The following is a 24,204-nucleotide window of genomic DNA, read 5'->3' as shown; positions in this document are numbered from 1 at the left end:
GATAACAGAGCTATACAAGTGCCTCTTTTTATTCACATTAGCAAACAGTGCAGAAACAAAGACTAGACGATAACAAATCTATGGGAAACATGCAACAGAAAAATATTATGCATAATGTATGCGCCACAGATTAGTCTCCAGAACCGTAAAGTTATTCAATAATACAAAAGAAGCGCTAAAGAAACCCCTGCAATGTGATGGTGACGTTCATCTGTTCCACAACACTGTTGAAATATACCTCTGCTGCTGCCGATATTGTAATAAACTGACAATTGTATCGAGACTTGAAATCAAATTCCTTGTTAGCCTTTTCCACACCGCAAACAAAAGGGCTCAAACACAAAAACGTAATTCAGTTAAGTCAATTTTTGGTCATGTTTTTAAAAACCCTTAAAAAGAAACTTGCATCTGAGAAGGCACCGTAAATACAGGTACAATTATCATTTCTCTGGCAAATCATCATAAACTGTCAAGTCAAACCAAATCTGTAAAGATTCAAATTCAGCTGAAGCCGGTTTGTCGTGTGACCTGAGGTCACTGTGGCTCCTCCTCCAGCAGTGTGTTGTACTCCTTATTAAGTGAACACCATCACATCAGTTTCAAACCAACTGCACAGTGGCTGCCTGTAAGTACCCCTGCAGGAACTGGAGGGCCTCTGCATTCAGACTGGTACTCAGCATCGAGGGAACCTGCACCAAAAGAAATTGAGACAAGAGGAAACAATCACTCATTTGCTTTCTGCATCGTCGCGTCACCTGTAGCAGAGCACAGCGGCTCTGCAATAATCTTAACATTTATTTTATTACAAAACAAAACTTCATGACTTTAGAGCGCGACAGCGATGTCATTATTTGAATCTGTTCAACCAACAAAATGATCCGTCTCTGTATTCGGATAGAAGACCAGAGGTCACATCGCATAAACTACAACAAATCTTCTTTGTAGCGTCCATGATGTTTTCATTACAACTTATAGTTCATGAACACACTCAAGTCAAACTTCCCAACTCTGGAATTGGGACCATCTGAGGAGCATGTGAATGCACAATTGGCCTTGCCGATATTCTTTTTATGTTATGAACAGTCTGAACCCCATCCACCCCTTCTTTAACTTGGGGACATTGGAATAATCAGAAACTGAATTTTTAATGAAACCTATGGCTAATACATACAGCACGATACGTCTTTAAAGGATTGAACATTGACTGAAATACAAGGTAAACGTAGTGAGCTAAAAGCTACAAGTTCTAAGTGTCTCTCTCTCTCTCTCTCTCTCTCTCTCTCCCTCTCTCTCTCTCTCCCTCTCTCCCTCTCTCCCTCTCTCCCTCTCTCCCTCTCTCCCTCTCTCCCTCTCTCCCTCTCTCAAACTTATTATTTGTGCTTTCCAAAAAACTTATTCTGAGACATCCCTACCACGGAACATGACAAGATGAGAATAATTTCCTGCATGTTTAAACGTACCCTTCCCGGACAGGCCGTAGAGAGCTTGTGGAGCGACTGGGCCAGCAGGATCTTAGGATTGCCGACAGCATCTCCTATCGGGTCGTGCTCCTTCTTCCCGGCAAAGGCCAGTTGTGAGAATGCCGTCTGATAGCCGGGTGTGTCTTCAATGTCGATGAAGTGCTCATCATCCGGGATGCTGTCATCTTCTGGCAACTCAAACAGGCCAATGAGCGCCTGGAGCAGAGGGGTCCTGAACAGACACAAAACCCAAAATCATTGCAATTATTACACATGTAACTCGTATGCATCAGGGGAGTATTTTTTCCTTATGCAAAACCAAACACAGTTGTATATGTGCACACAGTCCTATAAGAGTGCAGTCGGACTATAGGTGTGCATGACAAAAACTGACTTCTTACCAAAGTTTAGTGTACTCCGTGTCCATCATAGAAGGACATTCAGTAAGGACTTTTGTGATGCCAACAGCGCAGATCTTCTTTTCAACGGGTCCGGACACCTTCTGAACCTCTGGGATAATGATTTTCTCCAACACCATACCAAACATCCTGCAGAACAAAAAGCAAACAGGATTAATACTGTACATTTCACCACTGGTCTTCTGCACTTACAGTAAATGCAAGTTACACTGGAGACCTGCAAAGGCATTTGGATCAAGAAATACTGTGGGACACATTTACTATACTGTAGGCAGGAGAAAGAAACTCATCGCATGCAGAAATTTCAAGCAGCTATTACTCGTTATAATTATGAATAGAAATGCATCATCTCTGCAGCTGCATACCTTAAAATGTGTGCTATTTGCAGTTAGGCAGACATGTTTATATAGATAAATAACTAAATAAAAACAATACATTTAAATAAACTTTATAAAAAAAAGAATGTGTCCCACTGCCTGAATGCTACACTGACGTATGAACTCTAAATAACTAAGGTCAAACATCAGTGTACTTCTGTCAACATCTTGTGGTGTATATTGAAATGACACGTACTTTGGCTGGATGCTGTCAAAAATCTCCTGAAGGGCAATAGCTCCGTATTTGACACAATACAAGTTGATAAAAACCAAGAAACCTGTGAAAGAAACGCAGTGAAAACCTTAAAACTTACACCTTACAACACACCAGCATTATAAATGTTAGTTAATACTAGAGCTGGAGATCATTTCCAGTACAAGGGCTTTAACACTAGTTTAAAAGGCATGTGCTCAGTCACTGACAATGTTGGGCAGATGAATAGCTCTGAACAGAACATGAATGTTGGTAATGAGATGATTGTACTAACTCTTAATGAACTTGGTGGTTTTGGAGCCTTGGAGCCTCTGGAAGAGCAAAATGAAGATCTGTTTCCTGTACTGAGTGATCGATTCTCTGGCAAAAACAAAACCAACATGTCAAGTTACAAAAACATGTCAGGTCCAAAAACTAATACATTTCAATAGGTACGACATTTTATAGACGGTCCACTGAGAGCACAACTATAAAAATCGACTTACGTGGGCATGTGCTCGATGATGCTGTTGAGAAGGTAAAAGCCTTGGTGGTCATTGGCCTTGGAGGCAATAAGCTTTTGGAAAACTCCAAGCAAGCCGGGCTGAGGGGGGGGGGAAATTATTGAAAAGTGTCAACACAATGAATCAATCACACAATTTATAAATGTTAAAAATAAGACAAATAGAGATACAATCATTGTTTCTGACGGCAGACAACTAAAACATTACCATTTTCTCTGCTGTACACAACACGGCCCCCACTTACTATTTTATCTGCCGCAGAGCCGGCAATAGAGACACCTCCCTTCTCCAGATAAGCCTGAAGCAGGCGCACCAGAGGGGGTATGTTTCCTGTCCGTTCCCACAGCACAGGCTGCAGCAGGTGAGGGAATAAAGCCATGTAGGAAGAGGGGATAGAGTTGGAGTGGATCTCTAAAAGGAGAGACATCACCTGGAACACGTATGGAAGAAACTCTGCAACAGAGGACAAAAAGGAGGATGAGTGGAGTTACCAGCCACCATCTGCGTTTATGAGCATACCATCGACATGTAGATAAATCAATTCCATAGGTAAGGGACAAACCCTGGACATCGTTCTGAAGGATCTCAGTGAAGACGGGGAAGAGGGCTTCCTCGAAGCTGCTGACTGTGGTGGGGTTGGCCTTGCAGGTGATCCGTACAGACAGGCACAGGGACTCAAACAAGTAGTGGTTAAAGTGAGGCTTGCTGGGATTCTGAGAAACAAAAGACACATTTTTTTAAATAGTTGACACGTGTATCTCCTGAACAAACCAGCATCTTGGTGAATGTATCTGTTTCGATAAATAGTAACAAAGACTGTGTTACCTTGCTGACTAAGAGGAGCTTGTGAGTGAGCTGACCGATCAGAGTGGGAATGTAGGGAACAATGGCAACCTGCAGCAGGGAGAAGCTGCGCATGATGGCTTTAAAATGTTAAAAAGAAAGGGAAAGAAAAAGAAAGACATTTCAACTTAAAAAGAACTTTGCAGTTGGTTCGACGCTGGGAAACGTTAATGGGGAACATTTAGGTGACGTGTGTAAAAGTCTGGTTTACCTTTCATGATGTATTCATTTTCTGCAGAACCAGGAAGAGCCAGAGCCTTGAACAAGTTGTTGAGTAGCTGTTCAGTAAAAGGTGCCATCTCTGCAGGCGTGATACTGAAAAACACACAGAGAGGATTATTGGCTAAAATAATGGGGAAGTAGACTTTCCCTACTTTGCCTTGTTTTTTTAATCTCAGTTGTCTATAAAAACGTTTGTTAGACGAATATTGCAATGCTGTGTGTGAGATGGTATACAATGTATCTCTGGAGAAAAAGCTAAATAAATTGGCAATATTCCCAATATCAGGATTCAGTGATTACTTCAGACATATTAGTAAATGTTACATATTTAGTAAATGTTCACTTTCAGTGGTTTAGATGCACTGCTTGAACATTACTCCTAATATTTATTCCAGTGTTAAAAAGGTGCACATATTGTTCAATCCACAATCCACAGTGCAAATGCATGTAAACTAATATGCCTTGTTTGAAACTGGGCAAAGATGTGAGAGCGTAACAATCAAATATTACACTGAACATTTACTGTATTTGGAAAACAATCTGAAAAGTTTTGTTGATTCAAATATTAGTATCTTTTTCTATATTGCTGGATATTTACAGTGTGGAGTTGTTGGGGCCTCTCATGGTGAACAGCCTCTCCAACGCATGGGCAGCGTAAGTGTGCTCCACTGTGCTCTCTGCCTGCAGGTGACTTATCAGGAGAGGAACTGCCTGCAGCAGTTGCTCCTTTGGAAGCTGAAGAAAAGGGACAACAGGCGCTCTTGTAATGCATTCGTTTTGCAGTTTGAAATTTAACAAGTTGCTGAGAGAGTGAACAGTTCATACCTGGCTTCTGAAGATCATGACATATTTGATGGCATCTGCCTTCAGCACTGGGAACTCGTTAACTACAATCACAAATGGTGCCTAATTCAGACACTCAGATTTCCCCACAGTTCAGAGATAAACACAGAGTAAGCCAGCTGTTTTAACACAGGATACCTTTTTTTTTTTTTTAAAACATCATATTGAAAAATGTTAACAGTATTCTTACCATTTGGGGATTTTAAATCTGTGAGAATGTGGTTCACGAAGAACTCATTCAGATTCACCAACTCATTGGCCTGTGTTATTCCATGCTGGTGAGGAAAACAGAGAATAACTTAAAAGGGCTTAGCCAGTTATGTTAGTTATATCAAACCAAGATATAAATGTTCATTGTATTAGCAGTTATATATTGAATAATCCTGTGAAAATTAAAGTCAACAATACCTTTTGTGTCTGTGCTTTAGACGCCAGTGATGTGACCAAATAGATGGCGGCATCTTTGTGTTTCCAGTTCTCCCCGGGGCTCTTAGCGTACTCTCCCAACATTGAGTTCACATAGCCGGAGAAGATTGCTGTGACAGGAGCCTCAAAGAATTTACAAAGGCCTCTCACCAAGTCACATGCCGCCCTACGTCGAGTGTCAATGTCTGAAGACGGATGAGAAAAGGATTAACAATGGGGACGGGGTTATCATTAGAACAATTTTTAAAAACTGTCCAGAATTTGTATGTGGAAACCTTTTATTAAAACATTGTGTGTAAGTGTTCAAACAAACCATTTGTCTAAATAACTATGCATATGGATTTCAACTAATCTTATATGCCAGATGAGACACTTCCAAAAAAACAGTCACACTCAAATTGTGAGAAGGAACTACATATTCTGTGTATTTATGTGAATAATATACATTACGTGAGGTGATACGCAATAATCGAAAACTTTACCAGATCCTTCAAGGTCCCTCCTGATGTATTCCTCAGAGTTATCTTCAAAGGCCTCCTCGTCCGCACCTAATCAGGCATTAAAAACAACCTTGTCAGTATCACACAGTACACGTGCATGTTTGTGTTGATGCAAGCAGAGCCCTGAATCAGCCACCTACTGATGGCTTTCCAGGTGCAATCCAATGTTGACAACAAGGCATTTACTCACTTCTGAACTCCATGTTGGGCACAATGACCTTCTCACAAATGCTAGTGAGTGTGTTCTGGTCCTCAAATAGATGCTTGTAGTGTGGCCTTTCACACACGGATGCTAAAAACTGGATAGCATTGCTTACAAGCTGCAACAAAGACATGGTGTATTGTTAGTAGGGGGAAAGTGAACTTAAAAAACAACAACCACGAAGACAGTCAGGAATCACTACGCTCACCAGGTCATATTTGACTTCCTGGCCAGTAGAAACTAAAAGGTTCCAGATGGCCGTGACGAAGCGCGGCAGATACGGCTGAAACTCTTCATCGTACTTCTGAGCGTAGAGAGCAGCATTGTCACAGATCTGAGACTTCAGCAGCTCGAGGAGACCTGCTTCCTCCTCATCCTACAGAGTTGTCACCCAAGACACAAACGTTAAAAACCACTTATAGTACAGCAGTGTAGAAAATGTACTGCACAAGTGAAAAGGGAAAACTCACATTTGTTTGTAAAAGTTTATTATCCAAAGTCAGTAGTCCATGGAAATTAGTCATCCAGGTTTCCATGTTGTCTTCAAAAAACTCTGGAAGGTCCTGTGTAATAATACAAAGTACAGTTGAAGGAAAATGTTTCACATCTGATGAAAGTGTAAGTTAATTTACTAAAAATAGAAACAGACTCGATCTCTACACGAGGCAAATTCATCATACACTTCAGTGTAGTGCAGGATTGTATTGCAATAATTACACATGTATTAATGATCTATTACTATTAGGCTGCATTCGTTTTCAATTCAAAAACCAACCAGCATACCTGGAAGTTAAGACTGTAGAACAGCTTGGAGATGAGTGTGAGAGAAGAGAAAAGGACCTTCAAGGCATTGACGTCTGTAGCATGAGTCTGACACAACTCAATAGTGGCCTACAGCGAAGAAGAGTGAAAATGAACAACAAATACTTCTTCGTATTGAAACGTCATCATATCCATGTCAAACATTTTGATATTTGGTAGATGTTATACAACAACTTGTTAGTGTTGTAGTTATTGAACAGCAAGTCATTACCAACCTTGAACAGCTCCGTCAGAGGTAGGGCAAAGGTGTCCAGTACTAGTTTGATCTCTGTCCAAAGCTCATTTGACTTGAACTCATGGCGATACCTTGAAAAACAAAAATTAGGCGGAGGAGCATTTTTGTTTGATAAAATCTGTTTAAATGTAATCATTAATACATGTAAACCGTTAAGTAGTGAGTGTTACCTCTTAAAGAGGGAATGTGCAGTACGAAGCACTCCATCGATGATGTGGAAGTCTCCACTTCTGAAACGGGTCACCATCTCAGTTAGCAGGTCTGGCCATTTTTGAGGGAAATCTTCCCTTCCTATGATACTGATGGCATCACTCAACTGTGGAAATGAAGAGGATAAACAGGGGCTTGATTGAGCATCTTCGTTTACACCTTCAAATTAGACCTATTAAAAAAGGCACTGTAATAATATATGCGGATGTACCTGTTTTTGAATCTGTTCCGGGCTGCTTAGCATCAGATTTATTATGTTTGCTTTGATCGCTGTTCTGTCTGGATCAGAGACTTTGTTTGGTTCATCTTCAACCTTTGGGAAAACATATCACAAAAGTAGGATAATCAACTCACAGATCAACAAGAATAAGACTTTGAACATAAATGCCACTTTATATACAGTTTGCCCCAATCTGATGCTAGACATGCACTGTGCATCTGGACACACTGTATCTACATACAGGTAAGGCTGGGCAATATATTGATATTATATCAATAGTGGGACCCGAGACTAGACATAGTCTTATATTTAGATATCGTTACGTGTCGTCTTTTCCTGGTTTTAAAGGCTGCATTATAGTGAAGTGATGTACATTTCTGAATTTATCAGACTGTTCTAGCTGTTTTATTATTTCCCTTTACCCACTTAGTCTTTATATCTACATTATTGATGATTATTTATCAAAAATCTCATTGTGTAAATATTTTGTGAAAGCAACAATAGTCAACCTTACAATATAGTCGCAACAGCAATATTGAGGTATTTGGTGAAAAATATTTATATTTTATTCTCCATAATGCTCAGCCCTATATAAAAGATACTAGAGTAAACAACAACATGTAAACTTGATGTTACTTAGTGACTCACAATGCGCCAGTTTCTTTTTATGTAGTTCTTGAAGGTAACAGCAGCACAGACACGAATGACAGTGTCTTGGGACTTCTCCAGCATAGTGAGTAGTAATAAAGGATAGTTCTGGTTTCCCTCCACAGATTCAAGAAACTTTTCAGCTAAGAAATAGAAAGCAGGTGTTGCAAATCAGAGATCATGTACACAATTATTTAAATTATTTGTATAAATAAGTCAATGAGAACAATATTATTATAAACGTATTAAGATATGCAAGTTAATGTCATGTCATTAAGATGTTTTACCTGGACGTCTGACTGTTGGGTCAGGGTCCAGTGTTTTCCTGAGGAACTCGGTGAGGGTTTGGAGGTTAGCATCATTCAGTTCCATGCTCGTAACTAAAAACAAGAAAAAACAGCTAGTGAATTAAAAGACAAACCAGTCACTGGCTACAATTAGCCAAAGAGGCTAATTCATTTACTACACATAGATGGACTTCATCTAAATGCTGAGTAATCTTGTACACACATTTTAGCGATAGGTTAATCAAACATGTAGGTGACTTATTGGTTCCTCTAAGATCATGTTACAGAAAAGTAGACATGTGTGCTAAATTTAACTGTTAAATAATCCATGTTGTGATTATACGTCATAGTTTCGCCCCTCTATCTAACAAGTTATGGCAAGTCTTGATACTAAGTTCACAAATGTTTTGCTAGTTTCAGTCAGTTAACTTACATGCATTCAGTCTGCCGTTAGCTCGCTAGTAGCTAACCTAGCTAGGCTACTTAGCCTCAATCTGACGTTAGCTGAGTTGGCCCCGCTGTCTCCAGATCGGTTTATAAAGGTCTAAGCTAGCAGTTTAAAATGTTGTCTAGTCTTCTGTAAATTGATATATACAAGCACATGGCGGTTGCTACGTCGCATTAACTTGAAGTTATATTTAACAGAAGTTATCTCCTGATCCACTACCCCAAACTAACAACATAACGTACAATATTATCTAAAGCGACATGGAAAGGAATATCCCATTTCCAGTGAATAGACTGACCCAGCAGCCGGTCTTCTCCAAGTTAGCCTGCTAATGTTAGCGCTAGCTTGCTAATGTGTTTTGTGCTAACCATAAAGTTAGCTAATACCTGAACACTACGGATTTACTCGCAGAAGATATTAGACTATGACCCAATGTACAAGTGTGTATCCCTTATTACTGGATATAACACATGATAAAGCATCGGGACGTCTTACCGTTACAATAGATTTCAGTCAGGATGGGATGGGGAGGCTCTACGAACCGACCAGACGCGTTCGCCGTGCCAGCTTTCAAACGTCTGGAGCAAAAGGAACTGCGCGGTTAGTATACTGCGCAAGCGCAGATGGCAGACGAAAGCTGTAGGACACGCCCCTTGCTGGGTCTCATCAAGTGCAGCAACACAACGCAATTTTACATTCAATATTCAAAAATGAGGTTATTTATCATCTCCACTATATGATTCTATATAGTTATAACATAAAATGCCACTTCTATTACAGTAATCTCCTCATTTATTCATCGTTGCACTGCGTATCTTTGCTTGATACCCCTGGGACATTCTAAACTCATTTTAAAAGGTCTAGAGAAATCAGCTGTATTTGTTCTTGTCATTGAAAATGCACTGTTATGATTTTTTTTTATGTTTCATTTGACTGTTGCCTCTGTGTTTAGTGTCCTGTAAGTCTGTAACTTGTATGGTGCTGTTGCCATTTGATCAGGTCTCTCTTGAGAATGAGAGCCTGTGTCTCAATGATATTCTTTACCTGTATAAAATAGGCTAAATAAAAAAAATTAAAAAAATTCTTTCATTGTGTATGTTATGCTGTACAGATTGTAAATGTGTGCTTTGTGATATTGAGTTGACTCTTCTACTTTTACTTTTATCAGATGCTTAATTTAAATCTTACAGTCATGTGCTTATTGTTTTATACGAGTGACAGCTATGCTGTGATGCATCTCAAACATCAACATACTTTCAGCCAAATTGAACTCTTCACATTTTAATCATGAAACCATGAAGGCATTAATCACAGAATGACAGCCATTAACAATAATGCACTTATAACAATATATCTGAAATGTAAAACAAACAAAAAAACAGCTTCAACACAGAAAGCAGCTTTTAAAACTACAAACACATGTTTAAACAACAACACAAAGTTAACACTTTTAGTGAGCTTGACCTTCTCCCTGTCTCACGGGTACACAAGGAACAGAGGCTCAGTATACGAGCATGCTACAGGTTGTGTGTTTGACGCATGTTTAGGGTGTCTCGCAGCATCAGGTCACGGAGTCGCCAAAGTGCATCTGCCATTGTCTTGTGGGCCCCCTTACTCTTCAGCCAGTGGGATGGTAATCTGCTCTCCTGCTCTTTTGTGAGGCGCACATCTTGTTTTTGAACTAAAAGTGGACAAATAAAACATTAAAATGATGCATCTGTGGATATTCATCATTCTACATACATTAGTTAATAACCTTATTAGTGAATATAATGTTGATATACAATATTCTTTTAAAGGTTTGATTGGTTATTATACAAATATGGCAGTGCATGCGTATTGATCAATGCTCAAATCAGAGGTTAATGACAAAAGTTGGACAAGCAAAACCCAGAAAAGATCTCCAAAGCTATGTTAGCCAGTGTGTTCGTCATTTCATGTAGACTAAATCACTTGCAATTAAAAAACAAGATTAACCTGAGAGAGTTTGGTCCCACTTGCTAATGGTAGAGGACTCTGCAGTAAGGCCCTCAATGTATCTGAGGTATGCTTCAGAGTGGAGCAGCCGCTGAGACTTAGCTGGTGGGGACACAAACATCGGGGTGGAGGGCTGCTGGAGCGCAGGTTGTCCCATTTGGCCTTGTCCTGGGTACGGTGGTGGAGCCTGCTGCCCTGGGCCCATCAAACCCATCTAATGAAAATATTATAAGAACTCTATTATTTCTCTGATTTAGATTAGAATTCATTCAGTATTTCATCTTCATCAATACCTTGCTTTGATTAAAAACCCAATCTGCAACTGGTGTGTGTGAAAAACATCACATGTATCACATAGTGGTAGTACAAGGTTGTTTGATGAAGTCTTTAAGCACAAGGGTTCTAAAAGGTTCCCATAAGATCACATGCTAGTTTCCTTTATTTAACTGAAATGTTTTAACTCACTACTGTATTCTGTAAGGCAAGTTTTCTTTACGTCTATTAAGTAGTGCAGTATTTTAAGCTAATTGTAAGTTAATAAACTGTACCACACACTGTATGTTCTAAACCCACACTGAAATTAGTAATCTCATTCAGTGGTTATATGATAGTGTGAACAGTGTTTCGATGTTTTATGATTGAGTGTGCATACTTTACAGATTACAGATATAATATAGATATAGATTACCTGAGATCCATGATTTCCTGCTCCATGACCACCTCCCATGGCATTGGCACCTGCGAGTATATTCAACATTAAAACCCTGTCGAAAAGTGCAGCAGGCCACTTGATATTGGTTTAAATGGCAAATGCTACATCCAAAGACTATTACTGAAATTAACCGGTGTCATTTTAATCTTCATCAGAACCATTATGAATGCCAATTATGAATATTTTAACTAAAACATATCAGGTTTATTTTTGGAGAAACTGTGTTTCTCTCTTTGACATATTTCTCTCAGACCAAACAGGCCTACTGGTAATGAGCAGGACAAATAACTGAGCCCCAGTTGAAGGTATATGCTCTAACCTAACTAGTCATCAACTTATGGACCTCAGCCTATTGGTACAGGTAGCCCCTCCAGCAAGTCAGATTGGTAGACAGGAAGCAACTGCGTGGCAGGGTGGCTATGACAGCACTCTTACCAAAGTATGGCATTCCAGGGAACCCAGGCATAACGGGCAGGAGATGGTGGGGAAAGACAGGCACCCCCATGAGATGTGGTGGCATGCCAGTCATACTAATCATGCCTTCAACGTGGCCCAGCGGGGGCATCATAGCTGACCTATATGCACCCATCATACCTTCTTAGGAAGGGACATTAGTAACACAAGACAGCAACATGCATCAGTCAGACATGCATCAACTACTTGCACTGCCAAGCATGCAGAAACATGTTAATAATTATGCTTTCATTTCATCACAAGAGCATTATGATGGATTTGAATGGAAATAAAGGCCACACAAATGAGTCATGCACAACTGAAAAATGTTGTGCACATGCACTACTTTCAAGCACCAATTCATTTTTAAAAAGGGACAGTGTGTAGGATTTGGCGGCATCTAGCGTGGCGGTTGGAGATTGCAACCAATTGAACACCCCTCTCCTCACCCCTCCCTTTAGAAGACTGTGATGACGAGCCACCAAGTGCAAAACCGTTATGACACTGTGGTATCCTTCAAGACCTTTGTCTCGCTTAGAGGCCATTCTTACCATAACGCTACTTTAGGAGCTAAGAAAGTCAGCCACGGCTGGCGTTACCGCAGTTTTATAAGTGTGTCGGAGAACTATAGTGGCCTTCAGGTAACGTAAAAAAAAAGCACTTAGGCCTCATGTAGAGCCAGTGTTTGGTTTGTCCGTTGTACGCTACTGTAGAAACATGGCGGTGAATCATAGTGGACTCAGTGGTAGAGGACCCGCTCCCTATGTAGATATAAAGTTCTCATTCTAAAATAATAAAAACACAACCATTATTAGTTCAAGGTGATTATATACTAATGAAAACATAGTTTTGAATAATATATTCAATTTCTGCTAATAGATCCCCCTAAATACTACACACTGGGCCTTTAAGTCCCAATCCTCAAATGCTGTACAGCAACTTTACACTTCATGTTCTGCATTAAAATACTGATAAGTGTCTACCACGGTGTTAAGAGTACAGAGTACTGTACAACAATCAAGGTTTGGGCTTGTCCATTATGTGAAATGATGTTAGAGGAGACACAAAATAAAATCACGACACTGCAACATCACAAACATGCAGACATGGGTGTGATTAGGACACTTAAAGAAATGTGAATACATCTAGCAGTTCAGCTTCTTATTCCAGTCTTCTAGTTTACACTGGGGATCCCTCTGCATCTATGAGGGGTTACCTGACACAGGTGTCATGCTGGGATTTAGCATCCCCATGGGGATTGGGGGAGGCACCACCCCCATCAGTGCCCGTACTGGGGTACCTGCTCTAGGGGACGTCTGATGCTGGGCCCTGTCACGCTCCTGCTGCTCTGCCACTTTCGCTGCTCGCTCTGCAAAACAATAAAGACAATCATAGGGTGTTTATTTCATACGACTCACAAGTCCTCAAATGCAAACGTCTGGGTGAACACTAGAATCTAAAAAAGTTGCGCTCACCTTCATATTCTGCTTTCTTGGAACCTTCCAGGTTTCTCCACTCTGTGCCAACCAGACGGCTCAGCTCCCCAAAGGAGAAGTCTGGGTGCTGGGCTTTGATGACTGCCCGCATCTCACTGCTGAACAGGATGTAGCCACTCATGTTGATCTTCCGCTTAGAGCCCTCCTTCTTTGAAAGGCCCTTCGTAGATTTTGGTGTGGACTGCAACCAAACACAGGAGTGCATTTACAAGAATGTTACTCGACGCATAATCGCTTGTTAGTTTGCATAGACAATTTACATTTGTAAGGAAATACTTCCACCTGCGGAGGAGTGTAAGGCAAGGTATCCATGTCACTAGACGTGGAAGATTGCATCCGAGGATGAGACTGGTCTCCAATCTCGCCATCATCGTCCCCAAGATCCTCTAGCTCCTCATCTGTCATATCAGCAAATTTGGCCTCCAGTACCTCAATTTTCCTGTCCAGGAGAGGGGATGGCTCCTTCTGGGGCACTATGAGCTTCCTGTACATGAAAATCAGAAAATTATACAGCGCAATTTATCCCCTTTTCCAAATAAATCCCTCATCTAGTAAGAAGAAGTATTTTATTCATTAAACTAGAAAAACAGGCAAAGACAATCACGAAGGTTCAGTGCATGTTTACTTTGTATTACTTTAACAAAGATTATTGTCTTTCCTTTCCTGCTGCCAACAGAAACATTAACTGCACATTTAAAGCATGTAAAAGGTTTTTCACCTAAAATAGTAGGTTTCATCCTCCACCACTTTCCCAGAGAGTGAAAAGCGCTTAAGGCCCTTGAACTTCTTCATCTGCTTCTCACTCTCGATGTAGCGGCTCTCACAGAGCAGAATGTTCTCTTCAGGCACTTCAGTTGGCCGACACGACAGGTAGTCTTTGAAGGACGACACCACACACTTCCCTGTGAAAGAAGACAACTGGCTCATTAAACACAATCAATGATTGCTATCAACTACATACATAAAACACCGCAGTAATTATAAAAACAAAATGTGTTGGTATTCAGTTCAACATTTACAGCAAGTAGGGTACCTATAACGCAGGTCATAGGGCAAGTCTCCTCGAGGTTGCTAAGGAACACTTCCTTCTTGTAGAACATCTTCGTGGGCTCATGCTCCGTTTCCTCTGGATGGATGAAGATTGGACCAAAAAAGTAGCCTGCTCCATCTCGCATCCACATTTTCTCAACCCTGTTCATATACAAACTAGAATTACCTCCTTGTGGTTGTATGCCTCCTCAAACCACTCAAGTTGCAGTTTCCATGTCTGTCGAGACTCGTATAATATATGTAGCGAAGACTTTGAATGACTTTAATAAAAAAAAGGTATGAAATGTATTTTTCACTGTATTGACAGGTATAATTCTACTGAATAATTTCCAGCGAGAAACATGCCGTCTTTACTTAGACTATTTTTTGCAGACGAGTACAGAGGACTTCATCACATGTTCCTGAGTCCGTGATTGAAGAGAAGTGCAAATAAAGAAATGCATTTACTGTACCTGCCCACTCGGTGGCGCACTAGTCCATGTGAACCAATGTAAACACAGTCTCCCACTTTCAGCCACAGGTTGTTGTAGCAGAGCTGCTCATAGTACTGACACCCTGGTTCCCCATTGGTCATATCTATTGGAACATCCTCCCTCTCCTGCAAAACACCATTTTTTTTCCTGACAGTAGTCTGCGTTTTATTTATTTTATGCATATCCTCTTTTTTCTATGGAAAAAAACAACTGCCATTTACCTTGTCTACATTGCCATCTGTCATTTTAATTTCATCCACCATCTCTGCTGGTTTCTCCTCCTGTTTAGGGGCAAACATGGATGCCACACGGACGACGGGTAGGGGGACCTCTCTGGGAAGAAACCGAACCGAGCTCAAGGGCATGGTCCACATCTTGATCTTCTTGAAGGACTTGGACTTGGCAGAGTAGCGCGACTCACAGACAAAAACATCCTCAGCTCTGAAGCCTTCTGGGTGAAGTTTGAAGTATTCCTTAAATCCCACACACCATAAATATTTGGTCAACACTCAATTACACATCCAAAAAGTTGATGCTCTAAAACAGAACACACACCTAACAAACATGTAGGAAAAAGACAGCATTTACCTTTACAAACATGACCACACATTTGCCCAAAATTTTGCTGACCGGAGCTTTGTTGTAATAATCGCTTTTAAAAACTTCCTTCTCCAAGAACTTCCTTGTGGCAAGATGAAATGTTTCATTTGGCCTGTAGAACCAGCAGCCGTACAGCCACTTCTCACCTGCATGTATGAGGTGGAAAAACTCAAATGAATTAGAACTGATAATAATAATAATATTATATATACATTACTGAACTGAAACACTAACTGAAGATACTGTATGTAACAAACAATTATCAAAATGATTTTCTTACAAAAAAATACTAATTATTGTTTTATTAGTTCAATAATGAGACTGACCAGTGTCATCTTGCCAAAGGCGTTCAATGTAGATGATATGAGGCTGGAGGTTTGGCTCCGCAGGCTCCACATACACATAGTCTCCCACGTGGTACATGCTGTCTTTGAAGCTGCAGTCCTGACTGTATGTGCGTTGCAGGCTAGACTGCCATGATCCTCCAACAGAGTCCTCTCTCTTCTCAGCTTCTGGGAATTCACAAGTGACTCAGTAAAACAATGCCACAGTATATGTTGAGACAATGTATGACAGAACTTCTATGTACTGTGACCTTTAATATGTATTTGTCAAATCACCCCTTTTTTCCTCTTCCCTCTTGATTCTGTCCTCCTCAAACTCCTTGGGGAGCTTCCCTTTCTTCTCCTTTTCCACATCACTATGCAGATGTTTGGAGGTGTAGCTGAGAGCAGGAGACATCAAGATCTCTCCGTTCTTACACAGCTCATCTCTGATCCGGATGAAGAACTGCTGCAGTTCCACAGCATCTTCAAAAATTTCGGAATCCGTCCTGTAATATACATATGGTGCATCGCAACTTTAGCTTTCTTTTAATACAGTAATTCTACAACATCAAAGAATAATAAGATGACTCGACAACCGATCTGATTTTGTACAGGATGGTCAACAGCACCTCACCTATTCAATCGTCTGGCCTTTTCCAGCACTTCAAACATGTGGTCCTGAAACACATCCAGCCTCTTATAACGCCCTCGATCTACATTAGTCCTGATGATCTCAAAGTTGAGTGGTGTCTTCTCGGGATTTGCAGGATCTTTGGCGGGAATCTCCGCAAGTGAATCACTGTAGCAACGGCCCTCGTCATCTTGGTGACCGAGCACGGAAACAAAGAGGCTGCGGACAAGTTCCTGGATGAGACGGGGCACATCAGGCACATGGGCGTCATCTCCTCCCTCCAGGTCACGCCTCGTCTCCAACAGCACCCTGTGCAGCATGAGGGCATCGCGGTAAATCAGAGACTCAGGCTCATTGTAAGTACAGGCATTGTTGAACATGAGCACCAAGTCCTCCACCAGTGCATCCACATCCTGGTACTTATTAGCCAGCATGTGGCTTTTGATCTTCTCCATGTCCACAGGTTTCTTGATGGCGATGTAGTAGTCAGGCAGCTCGGCCCTCGACGGCAGCCGCAGGAAGATTGTGCTGAGGCGACGGCCCCGCTTATCTGTGAAGTTCTTGACAGCCTCATACAGCTCATTCAGCTTCTGCTGTAAGGGTGTTAAGTACTTGGACTTCTTTAAAGTAATGCTGTTCTTTCCTGCAATCAAATAAAGTATACATGTGTGTTAATGATAAACACATTTGCTTGGATTAGATTCAGTGAAGAGAAGTAAATCTGGCTGATAAAGTTAAGTACTTATTTTCAACTTCGGGGACATCATGTCATCATCATCCGTCGCTGGCCCAAGATCCCTGCGTCTGTCTTTCATAATCTTCTCTAGGACATCAGCATCGTTGTAGACCTTAAACACAACAAAGACGTTCATCGTGAGGAGCTCCTGGTTGCTGGATAAAGTTTTTATCAAAGTCTAAATTTGACTTGCAGTAAATTAGGAACAAATACCAAATAGATCTTACCTGGGAGCCTTCTTCATTGTAGTGTCGAGCATTGCGGAACATCAGCTTCATTTCCTCCAGCATTGCATCTTCAGTCGTGTACTTGTCTGAGCGGATGTTGTGCTCAATGGTCCTGAGGTCCATTGGTTCCAGGATGACCTTGTAGTAGTCGGGATAGTCCTTCTTCGAGGGTTTGACCATGAAGAGGTCACACAGTCTCCGACCAGTGCTGGCTTCTCGCGCCTCAGCCACAGAAGCAAAGAGAGCTTTCAGTCGGTTTTTCTTTGTATTCTTCTTGTGACTGAAAACAAAATGCAGAAAGAAATTCACTTTACCTCCACGCACAAAAAAACAAGTAGCTACAGAGAGTTGAGTCGGTAAAAGTGCAAACCTTTTTCTTTTGGTGCTGCTGGTGTCAGACGTGGCAGAGGAGAGCATACTGTCTCCATCATCATCATCTCTCTGTAGAAGCTCCTTTCTCTTCATCTACACAGATAACAAGTAATATATACTTCAAAATGGCTATAATGCCTCTTAAAAATGCAACAAAGCCGACAAAAAATGTACGTTGGGGCTGACCTGCTGAATGTGTTGGAGTTTGAGTGCACGCTTGTAGATAGAGGAGTGGGGAACATTGTAGCGTTTGGCATTCTCAAACATCCGCATCAGATCAGAGTCGATATGCTCAACACTCTCATATTCATTGTTCTTCATCTTGTTCCTGTGGGGAATTACGGGCTCTCACATTTGGAAAGGAGGGCACAGAAATACTGTACTGTACTGTGAGTGTGTGTGATGCCGTAGGGGTAGAAAATAAAAAGAGAGAATGTTGGTAAAACAAAATAAAAACAAATCAATGATGAAACATGCATTAGAAAAAATGAAGCAGAAGCAGAATGGGTTTAGATCCAAGTGTGTGTAAAGTTCAGCTTGAAAGGGTTGTATGAAAAGACCATTTTCTTTACTATTGCCACTAACCTTTTTCTATTACAATAAATAGATATATAGAACAAATTAGTTAGTGTAAGATCATTTCTTTCTGGTCGATAAGTTATCTAAGATTGAACTCACAGCATCTATTGAGACACTGATAAATTGTCATTTAGATGTTTTTAAAGAACATTGGTAAGGGTAACCCAAAATTCACTTGATAGCTAAAAAGATCTATATTCACATGAAAGCTATTTAAAAACTATTAAATATGATGATAAAATTTTAATTAATTGAAAATAAAATAAAGAAATATTGAATTTAAATTGGTATTAAACCCCTAAATTAGGGATTGGGAACCTTTTTGGCTGGGAAAAGCCAAATATTCTTTCATGTATTTCCTTGAGAGCCATATATTTAATCAAATTGAACGCAACTTAAGTATAACACGTCTCCGAGTACTAAAAGCGCTATCAGTGTTTCATTGAACAGGTGCTCTTTTATTAAATAAACTAAACACTTACGTTATTTATCTCATTTATGACCACATTTCAGTGTTTACTGCACGGGTGTCAAACTCAAGGCAATTATATCCGGCCCGCGAGAAAATATCATGTCTATTATAACTGGCCCGCCGATTTTGGTAATTAAATTAATGCATGGCACAACCACGGGAAATACATATTTGAGGAAGTATCTAAATGTGTGAGAAATGAAACTGTCCCGGGACAAACTGACGACTGCGATGTGATGAAAAGAGCAGGTATAGTGGGCAGGATGCGGGAGAAGATGCAGCTGACGGTGTATCACTGCATCACACACCAGGAAGCGCTGTGTTGTAAAGCTCTGGAGATGGAATATGTAATAAGCACTGTAACACAGACAGGAAACTTTATAAGAGTCAATTTAAGTCTTTTCTGAACATGGCGGTGCGATGGCTGAGTCGAGGGAAAGTGCTGAATAGATTTGTCAAGATGCGTGAGGAAATCTGCCAGTTGTTGGAAAACAAAGGGAAACACAGCACAGATCTCTGGGACGATGTGAGCTGGCCTGTTTGTGCGACATAACGAAGCATCTCACTGTTAAACCTGCAGCTTCGGGGCCGTGTTATCACGGACATGTGTGATGCAGTGAGAGCTTTCCAAGCTGAGCTGCCTGTGGGAGACTCTGATGCAGAAGGAAACTTTGGTCACTACGTGTTTCCAAACACTGAATAAAGATCTCCACCTCTGTGTTCCCGACAGCATTCTGCTGATGAAATGAGCGCACTTTATCCAATATGTGTATCCTGTTCAATAAATGTGGACCGTGTTTGGCCCTCGACGTAGTCCCAGTTTTTAATGTTGGCCCTCTCTGTGATTGAGTTTGACACCCCTGGCTGCTTGCTTTGCGCAGTTTCTCCTCTGATCGGTTTCGCGAAGGGCGGGGCTTCACTGCCGACACACACATGTGCGAACACACCTACAGTCATAGACAGGGCGGAGAAAAGGAGAGGGGAGAACTAAAAACAAAATCCGCTGCTAAAAGTTTTACCTTAAAATGACACGGTATAATTATTTATTACTTGATTACTAAAAATTGTAACGAGAGCTTTGCAGTTGTTGTCACTGGCCTCTGAAAGTCTGAAAATAAACTGAGTATTTCCAGTTAATCATCTGCTCCGGACTATAGTGAGATGTTAGAAGTCAAGCAGCAAGGATGGATTATTAGGCAGATCGTGCTTTGAATGGTTTTGTCTATAACGTGAGGAGTGGTCCCATCAGTGAGGGGACTGAACCTGTTCTGCATTGTTGACCTGAAACAGTTCAACAACTGACAACTGTCCTGTCATCGAAAGAGCCATAAATTCCCGACCCGTGCCCTAAATCAATACTATATACTTAATTTTCAAAAAAGGCAAATTATACTAAAGGGCTTTCCACTTTTAAAAGGGTTTTTACATTTTTAAAAATGCACAAAAAAAATGCAAAAACAACAAAAAGATGTGTCAAAACTGTATCAAATCTTCGTTGAATTCGGGTGCAGACACCCCTAAGGGTGGAAAAAATGAAGGCAGATATTAATGTTGTACTAAAAAACACACACAGACTTAGATCAGTACTCGTTCTGTCATACTTGATCAGATGGAGGCAGATGGGTTGACTGATCTGGTGGTAGTAGTCGGGGTAGTCCTTCCTGAAGGGCAGCTGAAGGAAAGGCTCAGAGATCAGCTGGCCCTGGCTATTCCTGGCACCTCGCACAGCCTCATACAACTGGAAGATGGGATTACTCATGTCCATGTTAGAGGTCATACTCTCTGCCTCAGATTCACCCTCATCATAGTGGACTGAACCTGAGAAACACACGAGGCGATTAATACTTTATGACACACCCTTCAATTACAATTGATTATACAGAGCATCTTCATGTTTGATGAACGTGAGGTAATGAGGTAAAGAAGTACCTGAGAGTATGCCTTCCTCGTCACTTTCGTACTGAAGAGCCATGGTGATAGCTGAGAGGCGGTCTCCCTGGGCAGACCTTCTATTCCTGACAGAGCGAGACAGAACAAGGGCTGCGGAGTTAAAATGTATATAGTTAACATAACTTTATTCTACATTATTCTAAGCGTTGCCTCCTATTCACCTGATACGAATGCTGGACTTGATTGGCTCTCCATGCTCCAACTCAGACTTCTTTTGTGCAAAAACCTTTTTGATAGTGTTTGCATCCTAGAAAGACATGAGTAAGTCACAGGTATACATGCCAAACACATCTAATGACATCCATCATGTGTCATATTCTCATTTACATGCTCACCTTAAACACTTGCGATCCAGGCTCATTATATGTTTTGGCATTCTTGACCAGCAAATCTATATCTTTAGCCATGGCACTAACACTCCTGTAGTGGCTCAACTAAAAGAAAATGTATTTATTGGACATTTCATTGACAAAATGTTGTAACTAATGATTTTTTTTCTTATTCTAGTGCACATTTAATGTTGGAGGAGTAAAAGCATACCTGAATCTTTTGAGCAACGATTTTCAGATCTATTGGTTCCTTAATGATGGCATAATAATCTGGGTATTGCTAAATGAAAAAGGCAAACTATACATCAAAAGCCAAGTCACTAATTTTACTGATAAGGTCTTAAGTCATATATGAGGGTGCTTGTACCATTTTGGAAGGAAGCTTCTGAAACAGCTCGCTGACCAGACGGCCTGTGGGCTCAGTGTAAGACACCACAGCATCAAGGAGCTGCTCGAGGATTTCTTTCAGGCAGGTAGGTGCAGTCTGTCAAACACAAGTGGTCACACAGTTTAGGTAAGGAAATACTACATCACCCTCAATGATATGCAGTATATTTGACTCTGCAAATTAATGCAAACTTCTTCAAATGATATGTAAAAAACCACCTCGCCTGTGTTGTATGCATAGACTGTATAAAATAAGTGGACGTAGCTCCTCCGGTTAAACTTACATTCTTTCAAATGGCCAGCAAGGGGCGACTCCACTGGTTGCAAAAAGAAGTCCGATTGTGTAGAAGTTAATGAGAAAATTACCCAACTTTTCACTTGATTTATTACCTCAGTAAACATTTTCCTGACAAGTTTATGGTCTTAATCACTAGTTTCAAGGCTTCTTCAATACAGCATGATGTTAATTGTGTAAATGATGGTCCCGTTTAGAGTAAAATAGCAAAACGGTAGCCCACAAACCAATGGGTGACGTCACGATGCCTACATCCACTTCTTTTATACAGTCTTTGGTCGTACGTGTAAAGTTTCAAAACACTATAATAGTAGACATATTTAGTGAGATATTGTGAATTGATTCAACAGCTTAGAAACATTGATTCTTACCTAAAGACAGATATTGTTAGCAGCATGTGATGAGCAATGAAGAGCCTAAATAAATCTCACCTCATCCTCAGTGGACCCTCCGGGGTTGTCTTGTGCATCGTACCCATCTTCATCATCATCATCATATTCGCCTCGCTGAACAAATTCATTCTTGGTTCGCAGGTAAAGGTCCCAAAGTTTACAGGCTGCTCTGTACTCAGGACTGTCAGACTAGACAGACACAAGCGATACACGTCCATGTAGGTGCATATCATAATTTAATTTTCATTTCCTCATAATAAGTTTGATTGTTTTGTTTTTTACCTTGTAGTATGTCTTTGCATTGTTGAATAACAGTTGAAAGTCACTAGTGAGCTGTTCAACATCATCATACTCCTCCATTTTTAATTTCTGCTGGATCTTCATCATGTCAATAGGCTGAGACACCACGTGATAATAGTCCGGTTGATTCCTGTCAGAAAAAGGAACTTGTTTGGTGTTAAACTTGACTAGTATTGAAGGAATTTCAGGAGGTAATTACAGTACATGCACATATCTAATAACCAATCATCCGTTTCCTCACCTTCGTTTCGGGGCTCTGATGAACAGCTCACACAACATCCTGCCCTGATCATCCTTGTAATCTCTGATTGTGTTGTACAGTTCATGACAAACAGCGATCTGCGAGGCAAAGGGTTCAACACTGAATAATGTCTGCATCCTTTCCCATGTCAACAAGTAAATCTGAATTGTAGTATAATTCTGACAGTATGTTCAAAGTAAAACAGAAACTGAAATTATTTGTTAAATTACAGGATCCACAGTTGGAATGTTTGAGGTCCTTCTCCTCTTTCTCCCAATTGAAGACACTAACGATGAAGTCTGGCTATCGTCAAAATCTCCTCCACTCACACTGCTAGAGGGGGACGTCGCCCTTCTCCTTTTCAAGGCCATGACGAACCCCTGAGGTAAAGAGTCAGTAAAGTAACAAAATCTTACATTAGAGCTATAAACATTACATACTCAGTTTCCAACAGTATATAAACAGTGTGTACACTATAGAGACAGAGAGAGTAATCGCAATGAGGGACACGTGCTGGGCTCTGAAGCAGTCAGTTACACCTCCTGACAGCTTTGCCATACATGCCACGTAATACAGAATAGTTCCTCTATGAAAAATAGAGCCATTCATTAATGATTCCTCACAATTGTTTGATTGTTCATAATTGTATAATAAAAATAATTTCATGCTAAAACATGACTACAGAGTTTATTTTATAACTATAGAGCTGCCAGATCTTCCCTCTCCTGCTCAGTGTGTTTGCTGACTTTAGTTGTTGCCATGTTTGCTTCATTATTCACACTTTCATTAAAAAAAAGGCCTATTAGAGCTTATAATGTTACTGTCTTTAGATTTAATAATAATGTAAATATATTATTATTTACACTTGCTATGTCTCTATTTATTTCATCTTACCAATTTAATCAATGTTTCGACTGATTGAATACATGTTTAGGGACCATTTAGTAGTTAGGGTTATGTAAGCTAGTTTTTAGAGTCTTTCATCAGTCGTATGTGTTTTGTAGGTTGTAAATGTTAATGTATAATACATGCACTTATTCAAACCTTAACATATATTTGAAATACTATCTGCTTAGTATCTGGGCCCCTATTCTCAAGCTTCATATAGCTTAATATGTCAGCAGAGAAGCTATGACAACAGAATGCAAAGCCTACACAACATTTTGAGAAACAGAATAAGATTGATAATTAAATAAACATTATATCTGTATTGTACTTTTCAGCTTTACTTTTTTTGTACATGTTCTTGAAAAAAGGGGGGAAATAGAGTACTACCTCTAAAGAAACATGACACAATTTGTCAAGATGAAAGAAATATTTAACATTA

At 40.4% G+C, this 24,204-nt stretch overlaps 2 protein-coding genes across 4 annotated transcripts; both read right to left on the bottom strand.

Annotated features, from left to right (window-relative positions):
• Window positions 1-2: 2 nt before the first annotated feature.
• Window positions 3-9,512, bottom strand: cse1l (CSE1 chromosome segregation 1-like (yeast)). Its single transcript, XM_029432316.1, has 25 exons — window positions 9,375-9,512; window positions 8,432-8,524; window positions 8,145-8,287; window positions 7,488-7,589; window positions 7,237-7,382; window positions 7,047-7,137; window positions 6,793-6,900; window positions 6,480-6,572; window positions 6,218-6,385; window positions 5,998-6,127; window positions 5,790-5,855; window positions 5,290-5,492; window positions 5,072-5,156; window positions 4,864-4,925; window positions 4,637-4,773; window positions 4,028-4,131; window positions 3,799-3,896; window positions 3,536-3,686; window positions 3,218-3,426; window positions 2,956-3,053; window positions 2,745-2,830; window positions 2,453-2,534; window positions 1,862-2,008; window positions 1,461-1,692; window positions 3-689 (listed from the first exon to the last, which is right to left on the bottom strand). Exons 2-25 carry the CDS (start codon window positions 8,514-8,516, stop codon window positions 600-602), a joined length of 2,916 nt encoding a protein of 971 aa, XP_029288176.1. The 5' UTR covers window positions 8,517-8,524; window positions 9,375-9,512; the 3' UTR covers window positions 3-599.
• A 632-nt stretch (window positions 9,513-10,144) lies between these two features.
• On the bottom strand, window positions 10,145-23,248 carry LOC115008085 (protein polybromo-1-like). Of its 3 annotated transcripts, none has more exons than XM_029431372.1 (29): window positions 23,108-23,248; window positions 22,878-22,975; window positions 22,619-22,766; window positions 22,376-22,525; window positions 21,630-21,746; window positions 21,474-21,542; window positions 21,269-21,367; window positions 21,095-21,180; window positions 20,913-20,998; window positions 20,585-20,801; window positions 18,119-18,260; window positions 17,931-18,025; window positions 17,561-17,840; window positions 17,340-17,445; window positions 16,601-17,240; window positions 16,261-16,472; window positions 15,967-16,152; window positions 15,629-15,786; window positions 15,262-15,513; window positions 15,020-15,165; window positions 14,551-14,708; window positions 14,236-14,419; window positions 13,800-14,001; window positions 13,497-13,698; window positions 13,238-13,390; window positions 12,004-12,162; window positions 11,545-11,594; window positions 10,857-11,070; window positions 10,145-10,560 (listed from the first exon to the last, which is right to left on the bottom strand). In XM_029431372.1, exons 1-29 carry the CDS (start codon window positions 23,246-23,248, stop codon window positions 10,397-10,399), a joined length of 4,914 nt encoding a protein of 1,637 aa, XP_029287232.1. In that variant the 3' UTR covers window positions 10,145-10,396. The 3 variants fall into 3 exon arrangements, with proteins under 3 accessions (XP_029287232.1, XP_029287230.1, XP_029287231.1); XM_029431371.1 differs by having other exon boundaries at window positions 10,397-10,560; window positions 12,004-12,165; XM_029431370.1 differs by having other exon boundaries at window positions 12,004-12,165; window positions 17,561-18,025.
• Window positions 23,249-24,204: the final 956 nt, after the last annotated feature.

Source organism: Cottoperca gobio, chromosome 5 (assembly GCF_900634415.1).
Source record: "Cottoperca gobio chromosome 5, fCotGob3.1, whole genome shotgun sequence".
In the NCBI taxonomy this organism is placed as follows: domain Eukaryota; kingdom Metazoa; phylum Chordata; class Actinopteri; order Perciformes; family Bovichtidae; genus Cottoperca; species Cottoperca gobio.
Note: the sequence above shows the minus strand (reverse complement) of the source record. Positions and strands in the feature narration are given on the sequence as shown.

Bases quoted from the DNA above. Each gene is read 5' to 3' on its own strand.
- LOC115008085 (XM_029431370.1), bottom strand. From the start codon at position 23,248: ATGGCCTTGAAAAGGAGAAGGGCGACGTCCCCCTCTAGCAGTGTGAGT. The intron at 16,473-16,600 runs GTGAGGTGCTGT...TGTATATTACAG, and splicing joins AAGGCCAGACGATTGAATAG to GACGGATTCCGAAATTTTTG. The intron at 15,787-15,966 runs GTCAGTCTCATT...TCATACATGCAG, and splicing joins CCTTTGGCAAGATGACACTG to GTGAGAAGTGGCTGTACGGC.
- cse1l (XM_029432316.1), bottom strand. From the start codon at position 8,516: ATGGAACTGAATGATGCTAACCTCCAAACCCTCACCGAGTTCCTCAGG. The intron at 6,386-6,479 runs GTGAGTTTTCCC...ACAACTCTGTAG, and splicing joins ATAAACTTTTACAAACAAAT to GATGAGGAGGAAGCAGGTCT. The intron at 3,427-3,535 runs GTTTGTCCCTTA...CCTCTGTTGCAG, and splicing joins CCTTCAGAACGATGTCCAGG to AGTTTCTTCCATACGTGTTC.